General features: G+C 48.4%; 8 protein-coding genes and 1 non-coding gene across 9 annotated transcripts; 2 read left to right on the forward strand and 7 right to left on the reverse strand.

Annotated features, from left to right (window-relative positions):
• Window positions 1-193: 193 nt before the first annotated feature.
• Window positions 194-277, reverse strand: BO83DRAFT_t186. The gene has a single exon. It is a non-coding gene; the product is annotated as a tRNA-Gln (tRNA).
• A 785-nt stretch (window positions 278-1,062) lies between these two features.
• On the forward strand, window positions 1,063-2,786 carry BO83DRAFT_364338 (putative histidine acid phosphatase). The gene is made up of 2 exons (XM_025529613.1): window positions 1,063-1,900; window positions 1,961-2,786. The coding sequence occupies exons 1-2, from the start codon at window positions 1,301-1,303 to the stop codon at window positions 2,681-2,683; spliced, it is 1,323 nt and encodes a 440-aa protein (XP_025386480.1). The 5' UTR covers window positions 1,063-1,300; the 3' UTR covers window positions 2,684-2,786.
• Window positions 2,787-2,809: 23 nt separating this feature from the next.
• On the reverse strand, window positions 2,810-5,510 carry BO83DRAFT_409491 (glucosamine--fructose-6-phosphate aminotransferase). Its single transcript, XM_025534139.1, has 5 exons — window positions 5,349-5,510; window positions 5,223-5,293; window positions 4,934-5,165; window positions 3,455-4,872; window positions 2,810-3,391 (listed from the first exon to the last, which is right to left on the reverse strand). Exons 1-5 carry the CDS (start codon window positions 5,351-5,353, stop codon window positions 3,009-3,011), a joined length of 2,109 nt encoding a protein of 702 aa, XP_025386481.1. The 5' UTR covers window positions 5,354-5,510; the 3' UTR covers window positions 2,810-3,008.
• A 374-nt stretch (window positions 5,511-5,884) lies between these two features.
• BO83DRAFT_409492 (MFS transporter) lies at window positions 5,885-8,050 on the reverse strand (the record flags this gene model as incomplete). Its single annotated transcript, XM_025534140.1, has 8 exons — window positions 5,885-6,298; window positions 6,452-6,519; window positions 6,576-6,782; window positions 6,978-7,153; window positions 7,206-7,400; window positions 7,445-7,621; window positions 7,771-7,900; window positions 7,959-8,050. 8 exons carry the CDS (start codon window positions 8,048-8,050, stop codon window positions 6,084-6,086), a joined length of 1,260 nt encoding a protein of 419 aa, XP_025386482.1. The 3' UTR covers window positions 5,885-6,083.
• Window positions 8,051-8,572: 522 nt separating this feature from the next.
• BO83DRAFT_379889 (alpha/beta fold hydrolase) lies at window positions 8,573-9,657 on the reverse strand. The gene has a single exon (XM_025531609.1). The coding sequence runs from the start codon at window positions 9,540-9,542 to the stop codon at window positions 8,682-8,684; it is 861 nt and encodes a 286-aa protein (XP_025386483.1). The 5' UTR covers window positions 9,543-9,657; the 3' UTR covers window positions 8,573-8,681.
• Window positions 9,658-12,295: 2,638 nt separating this feature from the next.
• BO83DRAFT_71444 (4-carboxymuconolactone decarboxylase family protein) lies at window positions 12,296-12,850 on the forward strand. The gene is made up of 2 exons (XM_025537553.1): window positions 12,296-12,563; window positions 12,618-12,850. The coding sequence occupies exons 1-2, from the start codon at window positions 12,347-12,349 to the stop codon at window positions 12,827-12,829; spliced, it is 429 nt and encodes a 142-aa protein (XP_025386484.1). The 5' UTR covers window positions 12,296-12,346; the 3' UTR covers window positions 12,830-12,850.
• An 837-nt stretch (window positions 12,851-13,687) lies between these two features.
• On the reverse strand, window positions 13,688-14,490 carry BO83DRAFT_428730 (uncharacterized protein; the record flags this gene model as incomplete). The annotated part of the gene is made up of 2 exons (XM_025535419.1): window positions 13,688-14,042; window positions 14,120-14,490. 2 exons carry the CDS (start codon window positions 14,488-14,490, stop codon window positions 13,688-13,690), a joined length of 726 nt encoding a protein of 241 aa, XP_025386485.1.
• Window positions 14,491-15,400: 910 nt separating this feature from the next.
• Window positions 15,401-16,136, reverse strand: BO83DRAFT_71680 (uncharacterized protein). The gene has a single exon (XM_025537554.1). It carries the CDS (start codon window positions 15,907-15,909, stop codon window positions 15,502-15,504), a length of 408 nt encoding a protein of 135 aa, XP_025386486.1. The 5' UTR covers window positions 15,910-16,136; the 3' UTR covers window positions 15,401-15,501.
• Window positions 16,137-19,962: 3,826 nt separating this feature from the next.
• On the reverse strand, window positions 19,963-20,762 carry BO83DRAFT_390421 (uncharacterized protein; the record flags this gene model as incomplete). Its single annotated transcript, XM_025532856.1, has 3 exons — window positions 19,963-20,162; window positions 20,202-20,276; window positions 20,507-20,762. The coding sequence occupies 3 exons, from the start codon at window positions 20,760-20,762 to the stop codon at window positions 19,963-19,965; spliced, it is 531 nt and encodes a 176-aa protein (XP_025386487.1).
• Window positions 20,763-21,311: the final 549 nt, after the last annotated feature.

The following is a 21,311-nucleotide window of genomic DNA, read 5'->3' on the forward strand; positions in this document are numbered from 1 at the left end:
TTGAAAACGAAGACGGACGACTCGATCATACAGCTACCATTATTGTCATACTTGTTGCGTAATCTACCAGTCAAATAATAAGTATATACCCGAGTCACAATGAAGATATAGAAGATATAGAATTGGAGAAGAATAAATTGCAAGAGAGCAAAAAGTCAGGAGTAAAGCGAGGGATCAAAAAAGGAAAAAAGAAAGGTCGTGCCCGGGATCGAACCGGGGTTGCCGGAAATCTGGTAAGATTCAAAATCCGGAGTGATAACCCCTACACTACACAACCAGGTGCTTGTGAAAAGTGAATTTGCTGATGGTATATAAGTGCCATTAATCTGCGAAGCGGATTGTAACTGCCCTGGAATTCACCAAAACAATTATCCACACCAGCTGTGATGAACAACCACATCTACGTACTATAACCACAAGGCTATGCCCATGCTTAGAGAGAATCCTTTGCTCTGCCAAGACAACATTTAATTATTTCTCGTCGACATTCCGGAAAGCTCAATACCTCCAGGTGCCCTCTAAACTGATGATCTGTCCCAAAATTACACCGAAAAGGCTAATAAAATTGTGGTGGTTATGGCCTTGATCCTGTATAGGCTCTATGTCGACAAATAATGAATGTATTTGGTTGTGCCTGGAAAAAGCACTCCGATGACGGCATTCCTTCGGACCCAACAGCACAGCTGAGAGCGGCAATCCTTGACTGTTTGGGATAGGCAGTCAGCGCCGTCGATCCGCGCAATCTTGGGGCCAGATGGTGAGTTAACCTCACACATGACGGAATCTAGCTTTGTCGAGTCGCTTGGTTATGCAGAAGAATGCACTCCCCGTATTATTATGCTATTCGAGCCCGTTTACCTTGCAATTGAATGTATTTGGAGTGTTTGTTTACCTGGGTGAGATGCCCTTAAGGCTATTGTGCCTGGTCCCTGGAGTATCCACATTCAGCCGCACTCCACTCGCGCCAGCAAATGGCCCTAAACCGCCCGGTCGATGGCTTTAATGACGTATTTACCAGGATTAAGCAGCCTCCATTCTACCAGGACTGTCAGCTCCACTGTCCTTGAGCCACAACAATCTGCATCATACGGTGTTTGGCTTGCATAAAGCCAAGGACCCGGCCTAGAAACTAGTGATGTAATCATGCACGTCCAGGAACTGGATGATCTCGCAGCAGGCTGGATATATCTTGCCGTGAATTCCCTCCTAGTCACGATGGTCGTAGCAATCCAACACCTGCCACTACAATCCAGGCCCAATTGACAGTTGCAGCCCGGGGGCTTCATACCGGTCTTTCATCATGAGGTTCCTTACAAGTCTCGTTCTTGCCACTTTATCCACCACAACGGCATCCTACCAGTTCAATCCTCTCCACCATCTTGCCGGTATCGCACCTTACTTCAGCTCTCATGATCCCCAGATTGATCCAGCTCCCCCCGCTGGCTGCAACATCACACGCGCAGCTTATCTCGTCCGTCATGCTGCCATCTATGCCAATGACTTCGACTACGAGACCTACATCGAGCCGTTCGTCGAGAAGCTGCGCAACACAACACAAAGCTGGACAAACACCGACTCGCTCGCCTTCCTCGCCAATTGGACCGCGCCGATCACTGAGGACCACCTCGAAAAGCTGACTCGCGTCGGACTCCAAGAGGCAACAACCCTAGGCGTTAAGTTCCGCCAGCGATACCCTGACTTACACACCGACAAAGTTTGGGCCGCGACTGCTGAGCGGACGACCAAATCTGCCCAGGGCTTCATAACTGGCTACACCAACAACAAAACGCACGTGGATCTTGTCAGCGTCGCACAGAGTGACACGACTGGCGCGGACTCCTTGACACCTTACAAATCTTGCCCAGCATACAGCTCCAGCTATGGCAGCACCTATGAAGATGTACGCCTATAGTCACATGACCCTTATCTCACCCGGCGATCTCAACTAACAGTATCCTAGGAGTTCATTGAAAACTACACAGGCCCCATAATCAAGCGACTCAACGCCTTCGCCCCCAAATTCAACTTCACTTCCTCCGATGTAACCGCCATGTTTGAGCTCTGCGGCTACGAGACCGTAATCCGAGGCTCCTCCCCATTCTGCTCCTCCTCGCTTTTCACCAACAACGAATGGCTCTCCTTTGAGTACGCCAACGACATCATGTACTTCCACAACACGGGCTACGGCCGCCCCGTGTCGCCGGTGATTGGCTTTCCCTGGGTCAACGCCAGCTACAATCTCCTCTCCGCAGAGACCAGCGAGCAAGACATCTACGTCTCCTTCACACACCGCGAGGTGCCGCCAACCATTGTCACAGCGCTGGGCCTATTCAACAACAGTGCTTATTCGGGCGCGGATAATGTGAACGCTACTATGCCAACGAATGAGGTGAATTACGATCGTACCTGGAAGAGCAGTAACATCTTGCCATTCTTGGGAAATATTGGGATTGAGCGGATGGAGTGCAGTGGTACTCACAATGGATTTGACGAGGGTGTATACTTCCGGGTGTTGGTCAATGAGGCTGTTAAGCCGCTGATCGGGTGTCGGGATGGGCCTGGGGAGAGCTGTAGTGCGGGAAAGTTTGCCGAATTTATTAGCGGGAAAGAGAAAAGATTCGGGAATTTTGGCAGGACGTGTGGAAATTCCTCTGCTTTGGAGACTTTGGATATCTATAATTAGTAGTGGTGGTGGTGGTGGTACACCGGTACTTAGATTGGTTATTAATGCCTGGGACGCGGTATATGAACGACGCTCATTAGTGGAAACACAAATAAACTGGCTGGTAGATGTTATTAAAGTATTAATCCCGCATGACAATGACTCGAGTAGTATTTCGGTTTCACAAATAGCTTATAGTATGATATTAATATAAAGGAAAACATCCGACTTTAAGAGAAGCTGCTATACAAGAAAAAGTCAGATCAAACACTATATTTCTCCCTCCGCCAGATTCGCTCCTCACAAAATCCCCCTCTCTTTCCCATGTACTCTAGTGCTATACCCCCTACTCAACAGTGACAGACTTGGCCAAATTCCTCGGAAAATCAACATTTAGTCCTTCAGCAACAGCAAGCCAATAAGCCATGAGCTGCAGAGGGATGACATTCAGCAGACCCTGCAGAGCATCCACAGTGCGGGGGATGTCAATCCTATCGGTCTTGTCACTAGGGAACTCGGGGTCACCAGTATTACAGATAACGATGGGGCGACCGTTCCGCGCAACGACCTGGTTATAGGCATTTAGCGACTTGGAGAAATTGTCGTCGCGGGTCAGTATCATAACGAGCGGTAGTGATTCGTCGACTAGCGCTAGGACGCCGTGCTTGAGCTCGCCGGATAGGACGGCTTCGCAGTGGAGGTAGGAGATTTCTTTGATTTTGAGAGCCCCTGGGAAGATCGTTGTTAGCGTTTAGGTACTTATTCGAGGAAGGAGTGGGGAGTTAGACTGACCTTCAAGAGCAGTGGCATGCTGATTACCACGACCGAGAAGTAGCAAACTCTTCTGGTCCTTGAGCTTCATACATAGTTCCTTGATTTTTTCATCAAGCTTTAATACCTCTTTGATCTGGTCGGAAATGTTGGCAAGTCCCTCCATGATATCGATACGTCGCTGACGCTTGCTTGTGCGATCTTCACTAAGTGCCAAGGCAAACATAACCATGCAGACGAATTGGGAAGTGTAGGCTTTGGTTGATGCGACTCCAATCTCAGGACCAGCGTTGATGTGGACACCGCAGTGAGTTAAGAGGGAGATCGAGGACCCAACGACGTTCACAATACCAACAGTTAGAGCACCGCGACTAAGGCAGTACCGCAGCGCCATGAGCGAGTCTGCCGTTTCACCTGATTGGGAGACAAAAACGCATGTATCATCGCGAAATACGGGGGCTTGTCTGTCTAGAAAATCAGAGGCCAGCTCAACTGCAATGGGTGTCTCGGTTAATTCTTCGAAGATACCGCGGACTGCAACGCATGAGTGATACGAGGTACCACATGCGATGAAGATAATTCTGCGGGATCGTCTGATGGTTGAGAGATACTGTCGCAGACCTCCGAGGGTAACGGTCCTTTTCTCCACGTTGAGGCGACCCCGCATCGCATTGACGATGGACTCTGGTTGTTCGTATATTTCTTTCTGCATGAAGTAGTCGAAGTTGCCTTTCATCATTTCCTGAAGTTCAAGTTCAATAGTTTGGATAGCTCGGACATTTGAGGTGCCAAGGTCTTTTGAGATACGGTGAATGTTGAGCTGACCGTCGTGGATGTGAGCGATGTCATCATCTTCAAGATATAGAACTTTCTTAGTGTGTTCAATGACAGCAGCAGGATCGGAAGATAGGAAGAACTCTGCTGGCATAGGCACCCCGTCGTCTGACAGAAATGCCCTCGATTGCGAGTGATGCAGAAGATTTTTGTCTGGAGGCGCGAGCAAGTTGCTAGAAATGGCGCTGCCTTGGTTCAGACCCCGCGACTCGTCCACTCCTAGGCTTTGAGGTGCAGTCTCGGCAGACATGACATCTTCATGGGCAGTCTCAACATCAACAAAATCGACCTTCATCTTGCCCTGCGTCCGAATCCCAACAACCAACGGGGAGCCCTTACGGGCGGCGATAATTTCATGAGGATAGTGAACGGATTTGATGAGCAGACCGAATGCGCCCTCAAGCTCCTGGATAACGGCCTTGGCGAGGGTAGTAAACTCGATTGTGGGATCCTCATCGTAAATGTATTTGGCCAACTTGGCAATGGCTTCGGTATCGGTCTCGGTCTCGAACTTGAAGCCTTTGCTCGCGAGGAGTCCCCTCAGCTCCTTGTAATTTGTCGTGATGCCGTTGTGGACCACGACGAACTCTGAGGTAGGATCGGACCTACGTAAAACGTCAATCATACGGCCTGGTAGTGGACGAGTTCCCAGAGCCGAATGTATACCTATGGGGATGGCAGTTGGTTCGCGACGGCGAACCGTGAGTCGCCCAACGGGTATGTGCAATACCCGCATGCGATTCAAAGGTCCTGGTGGGATTGGGCTTCTCCTCCGCAATGAGCTTTCTCAGCCCTGCGACCTTCCCAACTTCCTTATAGATGAAAACCTCCTTCTTCTTGTTACCGTCGATTGCAAGTCCGGCCGAGTCGTAGCCACGGTAGTCTAGACGTGAAAGGCCTGTGATGATGGTTAGTAGGAATTGGATCATATGCGGGCTGAAGGTATCTGTTGTACCATTCAGGAGGGTGTCGAGAATCTCCTTCCGATTCTTCTCTACGAGATAATTCACGTAGCCGAAAATTCCACTAACTTTGTCAGTGGCGATGCAACAGTACCACGATTTGGAACATGTTCACTCACCACATGCTGCCCCGTGTTTGATGAAAAAGAGGAGTAGGTACTAAAGGGAAGATAGAACAGCTAAAGAAGCGTGCAGCTTAAAAGAGACGGACTGAGGGGTGGTAATGTGCAAGCAATGCGATTGAGAGACAGTACAGGTAGTCGTCTTATACACTTCCCCTGCCGTTGATCCCTCGAGCGCAATATGCTGCTTATCTGCCACGTAGTGTTAAAATAGTAGCATTCGGCGGCTCTACATGCTGTGTATACTAAAGATAGCGCTCGATACGGTTGGCAGCTGAGCAGTGGGGCACTTTAGTACCACCGTCGGACTCCGGCCTAATTTTAGTACTAACAATGTGTCCCTGAGACGGTAAGCATACTACGTAGTTATTGAAGACTAAGTCTGTGTGGGGTGTACCTTCCATAGATACATAGGCTAGGCCGTTCTATAGGAGGCCCTATTTAGCTTGGTTAGTATTATTTTTAGCCTTACTAAAGGTATGTTTCGAATGGTGGGGAGTACAATATTTATCAGTTACAAGACTATGCCCATCCGAAAGATTTGCCGCATCGTCGCCATAGTTCAGGATCTGATAGTCGGGATAAAAAAAAAACGAGATTGTCTGGGTGTTGAGGCGCCCATAAATGGCCTCTTGTAGGGCATGTGACACAATGAACACAACCTATAGTGCATAACATGGAGAATAGGTCCTAAGACTCAACTAATGGTAATAGTGCAAAGTCCTCCGAGCACTAGAGCAAGAACCGGAATCCCTCTGCCACTGCCCGGCCAGGCAAGCCGTGTTCTTCATTCTCACGAGCCCGCGTGAGATCAACACCTTCTAATTCATCGAGCTGTTTATTTAATCCACCCAAATAAATGCGAAGGCTGGTGGAAATTACAATTGTCATCGCAAGCAAAGCGATATTGACACTGAAGGCGGCGATATAACGAGGAGAGGCGGAGTCTATCAATTTCAATAAAGGTTAGCAGGTTATATGTGACTGGAGATAATGGAGGTTTTGAACGTACACAGGGTAAAGATATGGCATATAGATCTGGCAGAAATTATTGAGACAATTGATGAACTAGTCTCTGAGCCTGCACCATCAATGCTTACTGTTTGAAATATATCCCAAAGACACCACGTAACCTGCGTTAATGCCACCAAGCATTATACACATTGCCCTAAACCATCCTGTGTTAGTCATCTCGATCGGGAGGACATATTTGTTGAGACTCACACATATCGAGCGGCGAAGTTGTTGCCTGCCATAGCTAATATGAATGCAACAATAGCAGCGACAGGCGGGAGTGCTATATGAAGGTATCGCTCGCCTGTTCGATCGGCATTCCAGGCATGCACCAACACAACAAGGGTAGCGATAAGATATGGAGGTGTAGTCAGAAGCAAGGTATCAATGTTGTTTCGGCCAAGTCCGGCCATCACGCTGGATTATAACGGTAAGTATCTGTAGACCGCCGGAGATACAGGATATAGCTCATATCTGGGAAAAAAGGTTGTTACGCATCCGGCAGACGTGCAGCCGTAGATGACGCCTAGCATTAGCCCAAGTATTTATGTCCCTGTTGTGTGATGATGAGCTTGGTGACCAAAGCGAATGGAAGACGACTGAAGTACTTACGTGACGGCGAGCTTTGCACCCTTGGTCATGCTCTGATGTTCATTATCCACCCAGTCATCTTCGCCAATGTCCTTTTCTAGTCTCCATGCCGCAAAGACTTTCTCGTTATCCGTTAGCCACGAAGTGGTTCGGGGTAGATCGGGAACAATGAAAAATGCGATCAAAGCCGCGAAGATCTAGGATGGTCAGTATTGAGTGGTTTACATAACTCAGAGAAATGGTGTATACAGTTAGAGCTCCCTCAATAACGAAAATCCACCTCCATGCAGCGATGCCTCGTGCACCGTTCAAGCCGCTCGTGATACCGGCGGCTATCAGACCGGAGAATGCACCCGAGATCAATGAACCTGCATATAGCAACGCGGTCCGTTTCCCCAACTCTTTCCTGGTATACCAGGCTGATAGGAGATATAGACATCCGGGCTAAAACGTTAGCGAATATCCAAAGCAAGTAGGTGGACTCTTACAAAGTATGCAGCCTCGACGAATCCGAGTAGAAACCGAACGACCAACAAGCCAGCAACGTTGTGGGTGGCCGCAGTGCAACACGAAATGACACCCCACGCTACCATACAGCCAGGTAGATAGATTGAAGGCTTTCCGAGCTTGTTGAGGATCAGGTTTGAAGGAACTGCGCCAATTAGCTAGCCTGGCAACAAAGGAAACAGAACAGTAGAACTGACCCTGCATAAGAAGATACCCGACGAACAGGATACTAACACACACCTGTGGCGTGTTAATTGCTCGCATGGCTTGTAACTATTTATCCTTCTTAGCTTGTTGACTATAATACCTGGTATTGGTCACCTCTAAGCTTTAGGTCCGCTTGCAAACCAGCCAATTTCGCTGCTGCAATGTTGTTGCGATACAAATAGTTCAAGAAGTACATGATCACCATCATGATGAGCAGCCTGATATCAGATCTTCCTAACTAGCTTTGCCTCCCGTCGTTGTATCTCTTCTGGCGTCAGATCTTGCAACGATGCTGGCACAGCAATGCCTGAGCCCTTTGATGTGTCCCCCATCTCGGGTAATTCGATATGTTCGGCCCCTGAATTCTTGACGTTATCCATAGAAGGCAATTGGGTGATGAAACAGGAGCACTTGAGAGTAGTAAACTGAGAGGTGCAGCGGCGAGTATGTTTGCCGGACGAGAGCAATGGAAGCGAAGAGAGCGGTTGTGGTATTCCAGCTTTTCCTTAAATGCTGGAGGATTTTCTGCACCAAGCTACCCCGTGGGGTGGTGAACAACAAACCGGGTTCGAGGACGGGGCTCTCTTTCGGATATCTCAGGCGGGGTTGACGCACTTGGCAGCGGGAGCAAACAACCTGCTATATCCACTGCGTATCCGATGATTTCCGGACTGAAGGGTCTGAGGACCAGGGGAAGATGGGTTGCTTCTACAACAAACCCAAGCCAGGGTAATGTATGCTAACTTTTCCATTATACGTTCGGTGTCAGAACTGAGATCACTGGCAAACAACCAGAATGCATGATAGAGAAAAGAAGCATAGTTCAATGGTAATGTGCTGGCTAGCTCATATTACAACTTGTATTACTCTTCTATCTCGATCCTAGCACCGTTATCCCCTTTGCCAAATTCTAAGAACATTGTGTGTATACTGGAAGGGAGAAAGAGGCTTATCGCCACCTTAATAAATGGGGAACTAATTACTTTACATGAAAGGGTACACGGAAGAACATCACTCTTTTTGGTTTGCGTCCAAAAATTCCAGCAGTTTTTGCGCAACAGCAGATGGTTGCTCTTCGGGGAGGAAGTGGCCACAATTATGAATAGCGCCTCCGGTAACATTGGCCGCGAACTTCTGAACCAAATCGATCATACCCGCGCCAACCGAGCTCTCTCCACCCAGAGCTAAGACAGGAATATCAAGTGGTGCTTTTGCGAACTCTAGATTCTGCTTCGAGCTCGTCTCAAAAGACCGATAGTACTCGAACCCTCGACTCATGGCTCCTGATCTCGAATAGGCTTGAATATAGCGTTCAAAATGATCTTTGTGCATACCATCGGGATGAACTGTCTTCAAATTGAAGAACCAGGTCAAGAGCTCCCGCTCACGACCGCTCGTCAGGATTTCAGGTAACTCGGGAAGAGCGTTGAAGGAGAATTGCCAAAGACGTAAGTTGGTCTGCTGAGACAATGGGAACTGAAACTGGGGCAAGAAGCCCGGCACTGATGCATCCAGAATACTGAGCGATTTGATTCTCGATTCGAATCGAGCGGCCCAGGGATACGCGATCCATCCGCCCACATCGTGGCCAATTAGATGATACGTTTGTTCTTTCAAAGCATCGTGAATGGCTTCGGCCATGATCTTGCTCACGTTCGCGGTATCATAGCCATTGACGGGAGGAAGAGAATCGCCCAAGCCTGGGGGCTCGAGTGCAAAGAACTGGTAGTTTTTGGAAAGTGGCTCAAACATGTCACTCCACGCTTCTGCTGTCTGTGGCCAGCCGGGAATTAGCACCACAGGAGGACCTTGGCCGCCGACGATGGCTCGGACTCCATGCAGGAGACGGGTGACTTGCCACTTTGCCGTCATTCTGTAGATACTTGTCGGGTTAAGAGACGGGATGAAGATTCGAATGACGTATATTTGTCGGTCAGGTTTATTCCATCGGCATTCAAATAAAATTTTACTGGACACTGAACCGTCCTGATTATATTCTGGTCATGAGTCACGGAGACTTCGATGAGTCAAGGAAAGGGGATGATGCTAAAATCTCATATCTACCGATACTAACTGAATTCAGGTTAGGGTATAGCGCAAGTTCAAAATTTGATTATAGAGGACAGATCTCCGTTACATAACGATCCGCCTCAAAAAAGTCCGTAATTACCCAATGCTACTTGGAAATAAGGAGTATGAGATAAACAGATCATTGAGTTATCATATACAATGTTTTTAGTTCTTTCACTTGTGTTGCCAGTCTTTGGCGGGAGCGGGTCCCACAACTTGCCTGTAACTTACCCCGCCGGCACATAAAGCTTAGCTGGTTAGCCTATTACGATGCCCGGCAAGATGGGTCGAGGTAGGGTAACTACTAACTACAGCCTCGCGCGTCCCCAACTCACCACCTTCCTTCCTTCCTATACTTAAAAACCACCGCTTTGATTCTATTTCTTTACTTTCCGGCCGCAATGGGTACGGAGACTTGGAGGACTGTAACCCTTGCTGAATCTGCGAACATCTGTCTCGCTCGGTTTGGCCATCTCACCGTATGGGAGCAGTCAGCCATCGAAGACCAACTTGGACAATTCCTCGATCTGGTCTTCCAATATAGAGATCTTTGCAGCATCGAAGAGCTCCCTTGATTACCGTCTTCGCGATGCGTTTCGTGTTCAACGACCGCTTCGTCGCTTGCTCCGGATACTGAACGACCATATTCAGCGACGTAACATCAACTCTATGCTATACCGTGTACGATAATGTTTGGCTAAAGCAAGAGCGCTACAGTTTTGCCAGCGATAAACAGCCCTCCTGAAGTAGGAACAACTCTTTCCAGGTCATCTTCCTCTTTATCTGAGGCTAGTGACCTAGACCCTATCATCCAGGAAATAGCAGACGAAATCGACTTGATACACAAACTTTCCAGAACAATACCCAATGGGATCAGAGAGTTCCATGACCTAGGCACACCAGCCTCTACACTGAGTTATAATGTCGGCAGGGATGTCAAGCATTCACGCTTTGATCAATTTGAGTCGGAAGTCATTCAAGATAAGTTCCCAAAATGTGATAAATCACCCCAGAAGAGGCTGGCAGCTGCCATGCGGCTACGCCGAACGCAAATTAGAATTCTCTCCTGGAGCTCCCCATACTGGAGAACCCCCCCTCATTATTCTGATGTTCTATCAAGGGAAGTACCTGTCCCAGAATTGTCTCTCATCGAGAATCCCCTCCAGCACAGTCAGCATCTGAGGCCAAACATTATTCTTGTGACTCCTCTTTGTTGAGTCCGATGGTGCTAAAGTTGGAAAAACTGAAAGCAGTGCACACCATGTCTCGCCTCAGCTGGGCGAACACATCATGCCGGAGAGACGGCGATGACCTCCAGTTCCCTCACGCACCCATAGCATCGATTCTTCAGAAATTAATGACTCTCAAAAATAATGATATAACAACACTCCAGGAGTTCCTACCGGGGAACACCAGCTACCTTCATGGCGGTCAACCACCTATACTTTCATTGCCTAGCGAAAGTCACCGTGATCTGCCCGTGATCAGGCTATTGGAATCAAAGCGAGATCTGGAACACGAGTGGTCAATCTGTACGGAAGGCGCAAGGGAGGTCAATTGTCCTTACTGTTGCTGTGCTCTCCCTAGTTCAGTTGCCATAAATCAGAAGAAGTGGATGTATGTCACGATGCCTGAATTGACGTCAGGTCTATTGCATGAGACATTGAGTTAAAGAAACCCAAGTGATCATCTCAAAGGCGACCTCGACCTCTATGTTTGTTTGTTCGACCCCTGTGACTCTCCCTACAATTTATACAATGGCAAAGACGAATGGTAAACCATATGCGCCAACATAGGCCGCGATGCCGTTGTGCCGCACGGGCGCACGGTGTCCTTGTCTTCTATGAGAAAAGCGAGTATGAAGAGCACATGCGCCGAAAGCACAAAAGCATCCAACCACAGTTAGCCATACTCGCGGAGAGAAGGAGTCGACCCTCTGGTCCTGTCTTTCAGTCCTGCTCGTTGTGTGGTGAAGGAAATTTGGCTGATCTCGAGGAGTACATTGCTGACCATCTTACATACCTTGCATTGATGTCAATACCCTTGCCTCAGAGCTAAGCGAATGATGAGTACATGTGGATGGATGAAACCAGGGGTACCAAGCATTTCCGGGCCAGAGGCGCTGGACTGACCGATTCCGATCGCTCTTTCGACAAAGCTGAAATGGAAAAGGCAAGAGATCCCTCTAGGCTCACCGAATCACCTTCTGCTGGATTGAGGAGCTAAAACAGACACATACAAAGGGAAAGGCACCTACGAAGGAACGTAATCAGGGAGACCAATTGTAAGGCTGATAAGACGCAATACACTCTACTAGTCCAAACTCGAACAATACGCGCACAATGATTTGGGACGTTAGACTTCCTGTAATATCCACGGCCAAGTTAGGGATGCCGATCTTAGTCCGATCGAGAGAGTTCTGCAGGGTTTAGGTGAGCACAAACTACGTAACGCGTTGAGAGCACTGAATGTCACCAGTGATAAAAGAGAAAATATATTCCTATGGTGTCATGCTGCTCCTCCATCCTCAAGAAGCATTAGAATCTCCGATCCATCTTCTTTTTCTCATTCCTCTTAGATCACAAGACCGGCCCCTCCCCCACACCATGACCAAGAACTCCGACCTCAACCACCTCCACGAAACCCTCTTCGAAGAGGGTATAAAACTCCGCCGAGCCGTCGTCGGCGACAGCTACGTGGATAGAGCCCTATCCCAAGGATCTAGTGACTTTTCGCGTCCCGGCCAGGAACTGGTTACCGAATGGTGTTGGGGTCAAATTTGGACGAGACCTGGACTTGAGCTGAAGCAACGAAGCCTATTGAGTAAGTGAGATAGACTTTATCCACGGAGTAAAGACGCAACTAAAGTAGACTCAGACCTGGGTATGTTGATCGCGTTGAAAGCCTGGCCAGAATTGGCTCTTCATACTCGCGGTGCTATCATCAACGGCCTTACCGAAAAAGAGATTAGCGAGGCGGTATTGCAGGCTACTTTTTACTGTGGAGGTCCTTCTGGTATTGAAGCTATGAAGGTTACGGAGAGGGCTATTAACGAGATGATTGCGAATGGGGAGTATAAGCGGGAATAGGCTGTGGGTAGTTGGTTTTGGGCTTAGAATATCAGAACATATTAGTGTTTTTGGAATGTTGAATTGCTTCTATTCGCTGATAATAAAGATGAATCAGACAGGTTAGAGCAAAGTACTAGATTTAAAGAGGGCATACAACTTCTTACAGACTGGGCATAGGCATTGTTCATTACATTTTTGTTTCATTATTCAGGAATGTTTTAAGTATTTACTGAAACATGAAAGGGGAACTTCATTTCCAAATTCTCCGCTTTTCTTTTGAGTGGAGGTATAATAAGATTTGCTGAAGTGAGTATTGCCTCGAACAGATTCAAATGCTGAGGAGGTGTACCCAATCGAGCATGTATGAGACAATCACACGCTTTGAGATCTGCCTTTGCTGCGTAAATCGAGATGCGTGTATCAATCAGTGGATAAATATCATATACTTCCTTATAACGCCGCAAACACAGCCAGAACGATCATGTATTTCCCTATATATTCCTTCCCATAATGGTAGACAGTAGAAAGTCTATCATTTTATACCATTGTAACCTTTCAGTTTCTCAGTTTCTCTTTCATGATACCCTCCCATTCTTTCCGTCTAGAAATTCCTGCAGGTAATTCTCGAGCCCTAGTCATAGTAGGAACATCACAGACAATTCCAGGAGAACAGGCATCTATATGCAACATGAACGAGCTGCTACACAGCCCACGCAACATGGGAAATCGGGAGAGCAATAACGGTGAGAACAAGACGAATGTCACTCCCCTCTGCAGACTTCTTCCATTTTCATTAACCTTTCACCATGACAGTGATAGCCACAATATCATCATCCGCTAAGGCGTAGACACTCTGGGGTGTTTAACTCATCCCACTCAGTGATCGGGAGATTGTGTGGTGCTGCCAGTACGGGATGATAAACGGATCTGATTTTTCTGTTGGTCGCCAGAGTCGGTGGAATACTCGGTGAGCGGTTCACTCGCTTCGTCGTTGTCTGTAAGTCCGATGGTCTGCTCTCCGACGACTGGCTCAATAGTTGTTTCGTCCTCGGGGTAGTAGATGAAATCCGAGAACCTCTCGAACCCGTCGTGGGTGTCGTTGTGCGTGTCGGGGCTATGCGCAGCAGTGAAATCCTGGATCGAGATAGTACGATCCAGTGTGGAGGGCCAGTCTTGTAAGGCGGATTGTCTGGTGGTGTCGTTAATCGCGGTAAAACTTGCCGAGGAGTGTCTGGCGACGCGTGAGCGAGTGGGCTGTCATTCGCGGACAGAAGGTTTTCACTCGATGGACGGGTCGGTGTAGCAGACGGAAGCGTTGGGCTAGGATGACCAGACGGAAAACTATCAGTGTCTCGACGAGCCGCCGTAGGGCGAGTAGACGTGGCAAGAGGGCGAAGCGGTTCGTCTATGTCCGTCTTGTTAGCGTCGTCGGCGATATCGTTCTCGTCGTCAGCGTCCGTAGCGTCGTGGTTGGAGACGGGTATACCATCCCGAAGTGGAAGCTCTAACTCGGCATTGATCTTCGTGATCGTCGAGTTCGCTTTGCGGATCTTGAATGGTAACACGGTTGCCATCGGTCCCTCGCGCCACATGTGGTTGGAGGAGAGAGGATGGTTATCGTACGTAGTCCCCATGTACCAGCAAGAGCGGTTCCGGACGTCCTCTTGAGTGCTCTTCATGGCGGTCGTAAACGTCTCTTTGTCGACCGTTCCCAACCGTCGGAGGAGGTTGAATTCCCAATGTACCAATTTAGAAAGACATACTTCGAGTAGACCTTATCATGATCTGTAAGATACATGATAGCCATGCACTAAAGCCCGTGCTCTCGAAAGAAGGTCTTAGCAGCACGGGTATCAGAAAGACTCGGAAACGCTGCCACTTCGTCCTGCTGTTCAAATCTTCCGCAGTGTATAGGGAAGCCAGCCGTCTTTTGCGATCTTTAAGCATTGTTTGGTCGAATGAAGGATCTGGTGATGAGTGGCTCATGCGATCGGTAATGTATCTGATGGCATACGCCCCGGGAGGTGTCAAGAGGCCGTTTTCAGTTACCACGGCTGACCACGCTTCATCTGGGATGAGGTCGCCTGTGTCGAAGCACAATTTGATAGCATTATGTCTGTACAAGTGCGTCGTCCCCGTATCAGGTAGACGGACGATTTATGAGACATTGGTCTGGGAATTTCATGTCTCTTATATAATTGGTAGAAAGTCCGGTCTTTATAAATCCACCACGCATGGCATCCACTTTGAGCAAGCTTCATAGACGTGGCCCATGGACTCTCAAAGCCAGCTTCACCGAAAGTATCAGGAGAATTTCGACAGAGGCAGAAGGTCTGATTTGTAGCGCCTTACTACCTGCGAGTGTGATATTTGCCTCCGGCTCTCGGTGGTATTCTTCGAGAGTTAGAATATCAGCAAGGCAAGTCATTTGGCGCAAGGTGTTCACCAGGTGAACTGACCAGCCCGCCAGTGACGTTTGGAGCGACATGTTGCGCAGATACTTAACCAGCGATATTCCAAATGTCCCTGCATTTTTCTAGAGAGCATCCAGGGAAACATACTGCGACAATGGATGTTGCTTGAAAGTGGCCGCTGGATGAAATGTGATCCAGTAGAGACAAGCTGTCAGATGCTTCCTCAATGTTCTCTCATCACTCCTTGACACCACCACACATGGGGTGGAAGTAAGACTAGTTAGCCAGTGGACTCTCCGCACCGGAGCTCAGAGCGGGTATATCAACGGAATCCTCCTTGAGTAAGGCCCGTGCAAGAGAGGGCTGATCGAGGTGGAAGTCCGAATAGGCAATATATAGCTCATCATATTTCGACCACATCTTCATCCACGGAAAGATTGTAGTGATGATCAAAATCGAATCTAATGCGGCCAAGGACACAGCAATGGGACGTTGTGCCCGTGTTGTCCGTAGTATATTGTTATAACACCGTTCGTCGGTCGAGGAATCCCAGAATGTCGCCGTGGCTCTCGATTTGCCAATGGCGTTTGGATAGAGCTGTGGAACATGGGCATGGACATCAGCCCGAGAGTTTAACCTGCAATGCTTGGATATCGCCATACATTTGCTGATACCAATCAACATGTTCTACTGTCAAATGGGTGTCACAGATGAACGCGAGGTCGATGGTTACCTTCAGAAAGCATTAAGAAGATTGGCAATGTCTCCTAAACCCTTTTCATTTAGCGATGCGATCGACAATGTTCGACTGGCTAATATCAGTAAGGAAGAACGCAGTCGACTCAGGGTCCGTCTATCGTCCGAATGTTGCTCAGCACACCGCTGAACCTGACGCGGGACTTCTGCTCGATACCAGGACAGGGGCTGATGCGTGGTATGGATCAGGTGTAATGAGCTCCTCGATATCGAGGTTTTAGAAAGGCAAGCAGCCCGACCCATCGTATGGGTAGAATGTGGCCACCCAGCGTCTTTTTAGAATTTATGGTCGATGACAGCATGGCATGAGACGTCATGACTTCGGTAGCCATCCATAGCATACTATTGCGGCCCACTATGCTTGTCACTCTGGCAATGGATGATCATTTCTGCCGCATCCGAAGTATATCAAATGGGCAAGCGATAGAAAACCCCATATTTAGCAGAAAACCGGTGCTTGAGCTGCCTTCAGATCGATGGATATCCCAACAGAGTCGGAAAGTCGCAGATGTTCCTGCAACTCTATGAAGGCCCCACCACAGGATAGTTACAATCATATATAGTGTGTCCCGACAAGTAAGACACATTAGGTAGACTTCCGTTATTGAGGTTAGATTAATAGGAGCAATTTCGACGATGTCGTCGACGAAATCAGCCTCAGAGCGTGAGCCGTATGAGCATATCCGAATATGCCTCAATGGGTCAGGCGCCAACCCGATCATCCAGTCGATATCTATAGGGTCGAAGACGGCCGACCAGTGGAGTCTTGCTTGACTTGGCAGTATATCTCGGTTTTCTCGGAGCTGTCGTGACCGCAAATCTTTGCAGTAGATATGTAAAGCGATTGACACTTGTTGTGTCTTTCGAAAAAGATCTTTACCTGCCAATGTTCGAGCTGCTGCACACCAACACGTCTAGCACAATATAACCGGAGGCTGTATATAAATGGTAAGAGTAGTAGGACGGGAGTGTCGTTCAACCCGCTCGATCTGAGCCTACCCCTGGTTGCCATCAACATCTGAAGCAATGTGATCAAGGCGTACGAAGGGTGCTCACGAAGGGAACACTGATGTGCACGACCACCCCAGGCGCGGTTACAATAGTCGCCGCTGAAGAAACCGGACGCGATCACGCATTCAGCAAAAGGACTTTTGCCTTCACGGCAGCAAGAACAGGCGGCAGAACCGATATGTTCAATTCCCCGGGCTCGGAGAAGCGCAGTCTGACGTGTTTGATCGTTCACAACGTCAGAAGCAACGACGATCTCACCGAAAGCAATACGCTAAGTAAGACGGTGGACGGAAGCAGTAACACTGCAATAGTGTTTGACAGTGAAATCAAGAACACTGGGAAGAAGTTGGTATTCCAGATCAAGTCCCAGGGACACCGACAATACCGTCACTAACTTAAACATTGTCCTGGTCATTGCTGTCGTTGGGATGTTGACCCCAAAATGTCATGAAGATCGGTGTGACTTAGGGATTTCGCCGGAAGTGACAGAAGAAGTGGTATGATCAGTAAGATTGTCACCATATAGATTGTTAGCTATCCATCAGCTTTCTTCACCACTCATATTGTTGCCTAGACTAATGAGGCACCTGTTGGCCCGGTGTATCTCGACGTGCTGAGCAGGACGTACCGCAGGGTGCGTCATGACACTATGAAGGTGAAGAGGGAGCATCCAACTGCAATACAGTATCTTTGACAACTGAAGTAGACGTCTTCCATCGGAGTCACAACTATCTGATAAGAGGAGTGGAGAAATAGTTCATATCCAGCGTCTCCCAGATGTAGCCATGGATTTACGAGAAGGTTGAGGATGGTGAGTCGGACCTCTCGGATGGTTGAGTGGAAAGGGTAAGCCAGGCCCGACACGAGTTGCTGGTGTGAGGTAGCCCGCAGCCAATTCAGATATTGGAGCCTGTCAATGTTCAACTCAACCATCGAATTCGCCACATTCCTCAGTCCACTATATGATGACGCTATTTCCCTTTCATCACATTCAAGTGCCTGTAAATTCGTCAAAGGACTCCAATGTTGGCAAACTTTCGTTATCAATCTGACCTTATGAACCAGGTTTTACTCTGAGGCATAATCCCGGCCACTGTTTCCCAGCAGGTATACGGGGGAAAGACATGTCCTCACTTCAACGTCCCGAGAACATCGGCAGGAAGCTATAATGTGAGGTATTTCCTGGACTCTCAGTTTCTCGTCGCAGTCGTACTTCCCGTCGACGGTTACCTTCCATGGTGGTCGTTGAACTGGTCTGACAATGTTGAACTCCTTGCGGTCTCCTTGTACCGAAATAGATACAAATGAGGCTTTTCCGAGGTCACGGAGCCCACCACTGCTGTTGGGTGGTTTGGACTGTCAAGAAGACTGGACGCATTCTTTTAGGATATAATAAATGACTGCCCATGGATGTGGAAAAGCCCATTGTCGTTCTTACCTCGGACGTTAGGTAACAGCTCGGAGAGTCGGTAGTATCTTCGCATTGTGTTCTGAGACAAAGCACCCATGTCTGCCTCCTTGCCGGCCGATGGAAGTCTCAGAACTCTGGGACTTATTTCATGTTTGGTCAACCATCCATTTGCTTCTCGGGGTGCTCACATTATCTTCTGACTGGGCGTCATGTCACTCCCGAACACGCCGTGTATTCAGCGTCTTCAGGTACCTGTGCACTTGCTGAGCTGTGATGGGCATGTGGGCTTTCATATCGACAGCGCCCCTGGCAGATGGCAAATAGCTTGACGCCATCAGGCTTAGAAGCCCACTGACAGAACCCATATTCTCTCGTCTGTATCAGTATAAGAGATCCTGACTGCTTCTTCATCTCCTTGATCGATGATGATCAGGATTTCATTGGATAAATTCATTTAACTAGGACGAAGCCTGCCCATGTATGTGTTTGGAAGAGTAAGATGATTATTCTCTAGAGCTGTCTGAAGGGTGTCATTATACCGGAAGACTTCTTTTTGGCCGGTATCTGTGTCCATGAGCGAAAGCGACCAAGAATGGAGTTGGTGTACGTATGGAAGATATTCGCAGAGGAGGACTCCAGTCACACTGCTCGAGCTGTTGCTGAGTTATTATCAGCAGCTCATCACTAAAACGTGCGGCACTTGTGGACCAGTAGAGAGCATTGTTCCCAGGACCCTGGGACTTTCTGCCGTTCAGGATAGGGTGGGGAATTATGAAAATGGAGAAATCCTGTTCATCACCAGTGTGGAAATGGAGTTGCCCGAGGCATGAGATAGGAAGCCCACTTCGTTGGGTATTCGTGCAACATCGTCCGATGACATTCCTAAAATAATCAATTTGCCCCTTGAACCTAGTAGGCCAAATTAGCATCTGTTGTCTCCCACGACATGTATCTGTTGATGACTCACTTGAGAAGGATCTGATGAGGGATGTTCTAAAGTCCATCCAGGTACCATCCATTCTCGCCTTTATTGAAAGACCGTCTCGTAGTCTCTCTTCCTTCTGGTCCTGTATATGTAAAACATGAGATGGAGAGGATGCTTCAGCTCATAGCCATTTCCTGGAAGTGGATCAGCCAAAATTTTGGACTGCACCAGATGTCATCTATTGTCCGCACCCTTTACACATTGATTGCCATGCTTGACAGACCAGATCCGGCTTCCACATCCTTTGCAGCCGCTTTCTTGGCAGGAGAGATAATCTCTACGTGCCGAATGGTTCTGCTTGGACGCCGACCGTGAAGCGTTCACACTCTCGCCTCTTCTGCAGGTGCGGTGCACATCAACAATAGCATTTGAACCAAGATGATCTTTTGTTGATTATAAGGGAATGTCGAGGTATCTGGTGGGGTGTGATCTGAAATATCCCCGCATATTTTCTGGCAAATGATCCTCTCGAGGGATGGCAGTGTCCTCGATCATTAGTCAGAGCTTAGCAGCGAAACTAGGTAGCTCGGAATTCGCAGTAATGGAAGTTGCAGCAATTTTGCATCTTCTCCGTTCAAATCTCATGTCGAAGATTCTTGACCACAACGTTCTTCATGAACATCTGCACCCTGTCGCGTTGAGAATTTAGAAACAGGTTGGCGTTGGAACCCCAGGCGCAGGTTATCATCAGAGTGAGGCTGGTGACCGGCATAAAGGGAATTGAGCCGCTGGTAGATGAAGCAAACTCGCCAGTCTCCGAGATCACATTGCAGGCTGAATGTCGACGTTAAGACGGAGGCCTATGCATCGTACCATCTTCAGGGACATGCGCGGCTAGGTCATCAATCAGAACGTGCATAACACGCAAGGGGTAGACTGTCTCGTTGCCTGTAGGATGATTTCCCAGAGTTTTGCGGTCTAGAGGTTTTGTCCGGCGATGCATCGGCACATCATACCCACGCGTTCGTCAGACGACGTGGTTCAGAGTCCAGTCTTTTCGTGGGACGAATAGTCGCACAATTGGTGCTAGCAATTATCTCAACCATCTCTCCTTCAATAGCCGGTGCTGTTTAAGCCACACGGAACTTCAGGGTATCTTTCTTCAGACAGACAGTTACTTGTGGACCTCGTTGCGACCTTGGAGTTTGTCGCACAAATACTTTGCTGAAAGATGTCCTTCGGCTGCGTGTCGTGTGCCTTTATGTATTGTCGCTTCTCTATATCGAAAGGGTTTCCCATCCACAGCCCGGAAGCCTTTGACGTGGTGTTGATAGCTGCGACGTCTGTTTCGCGCACTCTGAAGCTTGCCTTCTTTACCGGAAATCGGTCAGGTGTTTCGTTGGTCAGGAAGGGAACGCAGGACGATGCGCTCATGCCTCTACTGGACTAGCTGTCGCTCTTGTTCGTATTGGTCAAGCGGTAGAATCTCAAACAAGCCACCTGTTAATTCGCTTCCGAAGTGAGAGGTGAGGATTGATGTAAATACATCGTCCTCGAAGCTAAAGCGTCCAGTGCAATGTCCCATTTCAACTTTTCAGCGTAATTTCGAAGAATGGCCTGAGAGGCAGAAGTCGTGGTTCGCGCTTCACAAGTTTCGTTCGTGCAGAGAAAAGCAGTACGGCACGACGGTATCGTCGACCCCATGGACAGGTACAATCGAGCATATATAACGCTGTCGTGGTCTCGCAGATGACATCTTCTTGGTGTGATCCGGGGAAGCGTACGGGAGAAGCCGCGCGCTTTTCTCCATGCCTGTTGGTCAAATCCGCGGGAGTGTAGACCGCATCACGATCCAAGCCAAAAGTTTCCATCCGATTTTATAGACGTTCGAGATGAAGGGAAAAGGATATAGAAATGAAAAAATAAAAACATACAACAGAAGGGATTCGCTGGTGGTCACCCACCCAACTACTAACCTCCCGG

Source organism: Aspergillus eucalypticola (assembly GCF_003184535.1).
Source record: "Aspergillus eucalypticola CBS 122712 chromosome Unknown BO83scaffold_18, whole genome shotgun sequence".
In the NCBI taxonomy this organism is placed as follows: Eukaryota; Fungi; Ascomycota; class Eurotiomycetes; order Eurotiales; family Aspergillaceae; genus Aspergillus; species Aspergillus eucalypticola.

Excerpts from the sequence above, each read along its gene's own strand:
- BO83DRAFT_364338 (XM_025529613.1), top strand. The coding sequence starts at position 1,301 with ATGAGGTTCCTTACAAGTCTCGTTCTTGCCACTTTATCCACCACAACG. Across the intron at positions 1,901-1,960 it reads ATGGCAGCACCTATGAAGAT|GAGTTCATTGAAAACTACAC; the intron begins GTACGCCTATAG and ends ACAGTATCCTAG.
- BO83DRAFT_409491 (XM_025534139.1), bottom strand. Across the intron at positions 5,166-5,222 it reads TCTCGACACCCTCCTGAATG|GCCTTTCACGTCTAGACTAC; the intron begins GTACAACAGATA and ends CCATCATCACAG. Across the intron at positions 3,392-3,454 it reads GCATGCCACTGCTCTTGAAG|GGGCTCTCAAAATCAAAGAA; the intron begins GTCAGTCTAACT and ends CGATCTTCCCAG.
- BO83DRAFT_379889 (XM_025531609.1), bottom strand. The coding sequence starts at position 9,542 with ATGACGGCAAAGTGGCAAGTCACCCGTCTCCTGCATGGAGTCCGAGCC.
- BO83DRAFT_71444 (XM_025537553.1), top strand. The coding sequence starts at position 12,347 with ATGACCAAGAACTCCGACCTCAACCACCTCCACGAAACCCTCTTCGAA. Across the intron at positions 12,564-12,617 it reads GAAGCAACGAAGCCTATTGA|ACCTGGGTATGTTGATCGCG; the intron begins GTAAGTGAGATA and ends AAGTAGACTCAG.
- BO83DRAFT_71680 (XM_025537554.1), bottom strand. The coding sequence starts at position 15,909 with ATGTTGATTGGTATCAGCAAATGTATGGCGATATCCAAGCATTGCAGG.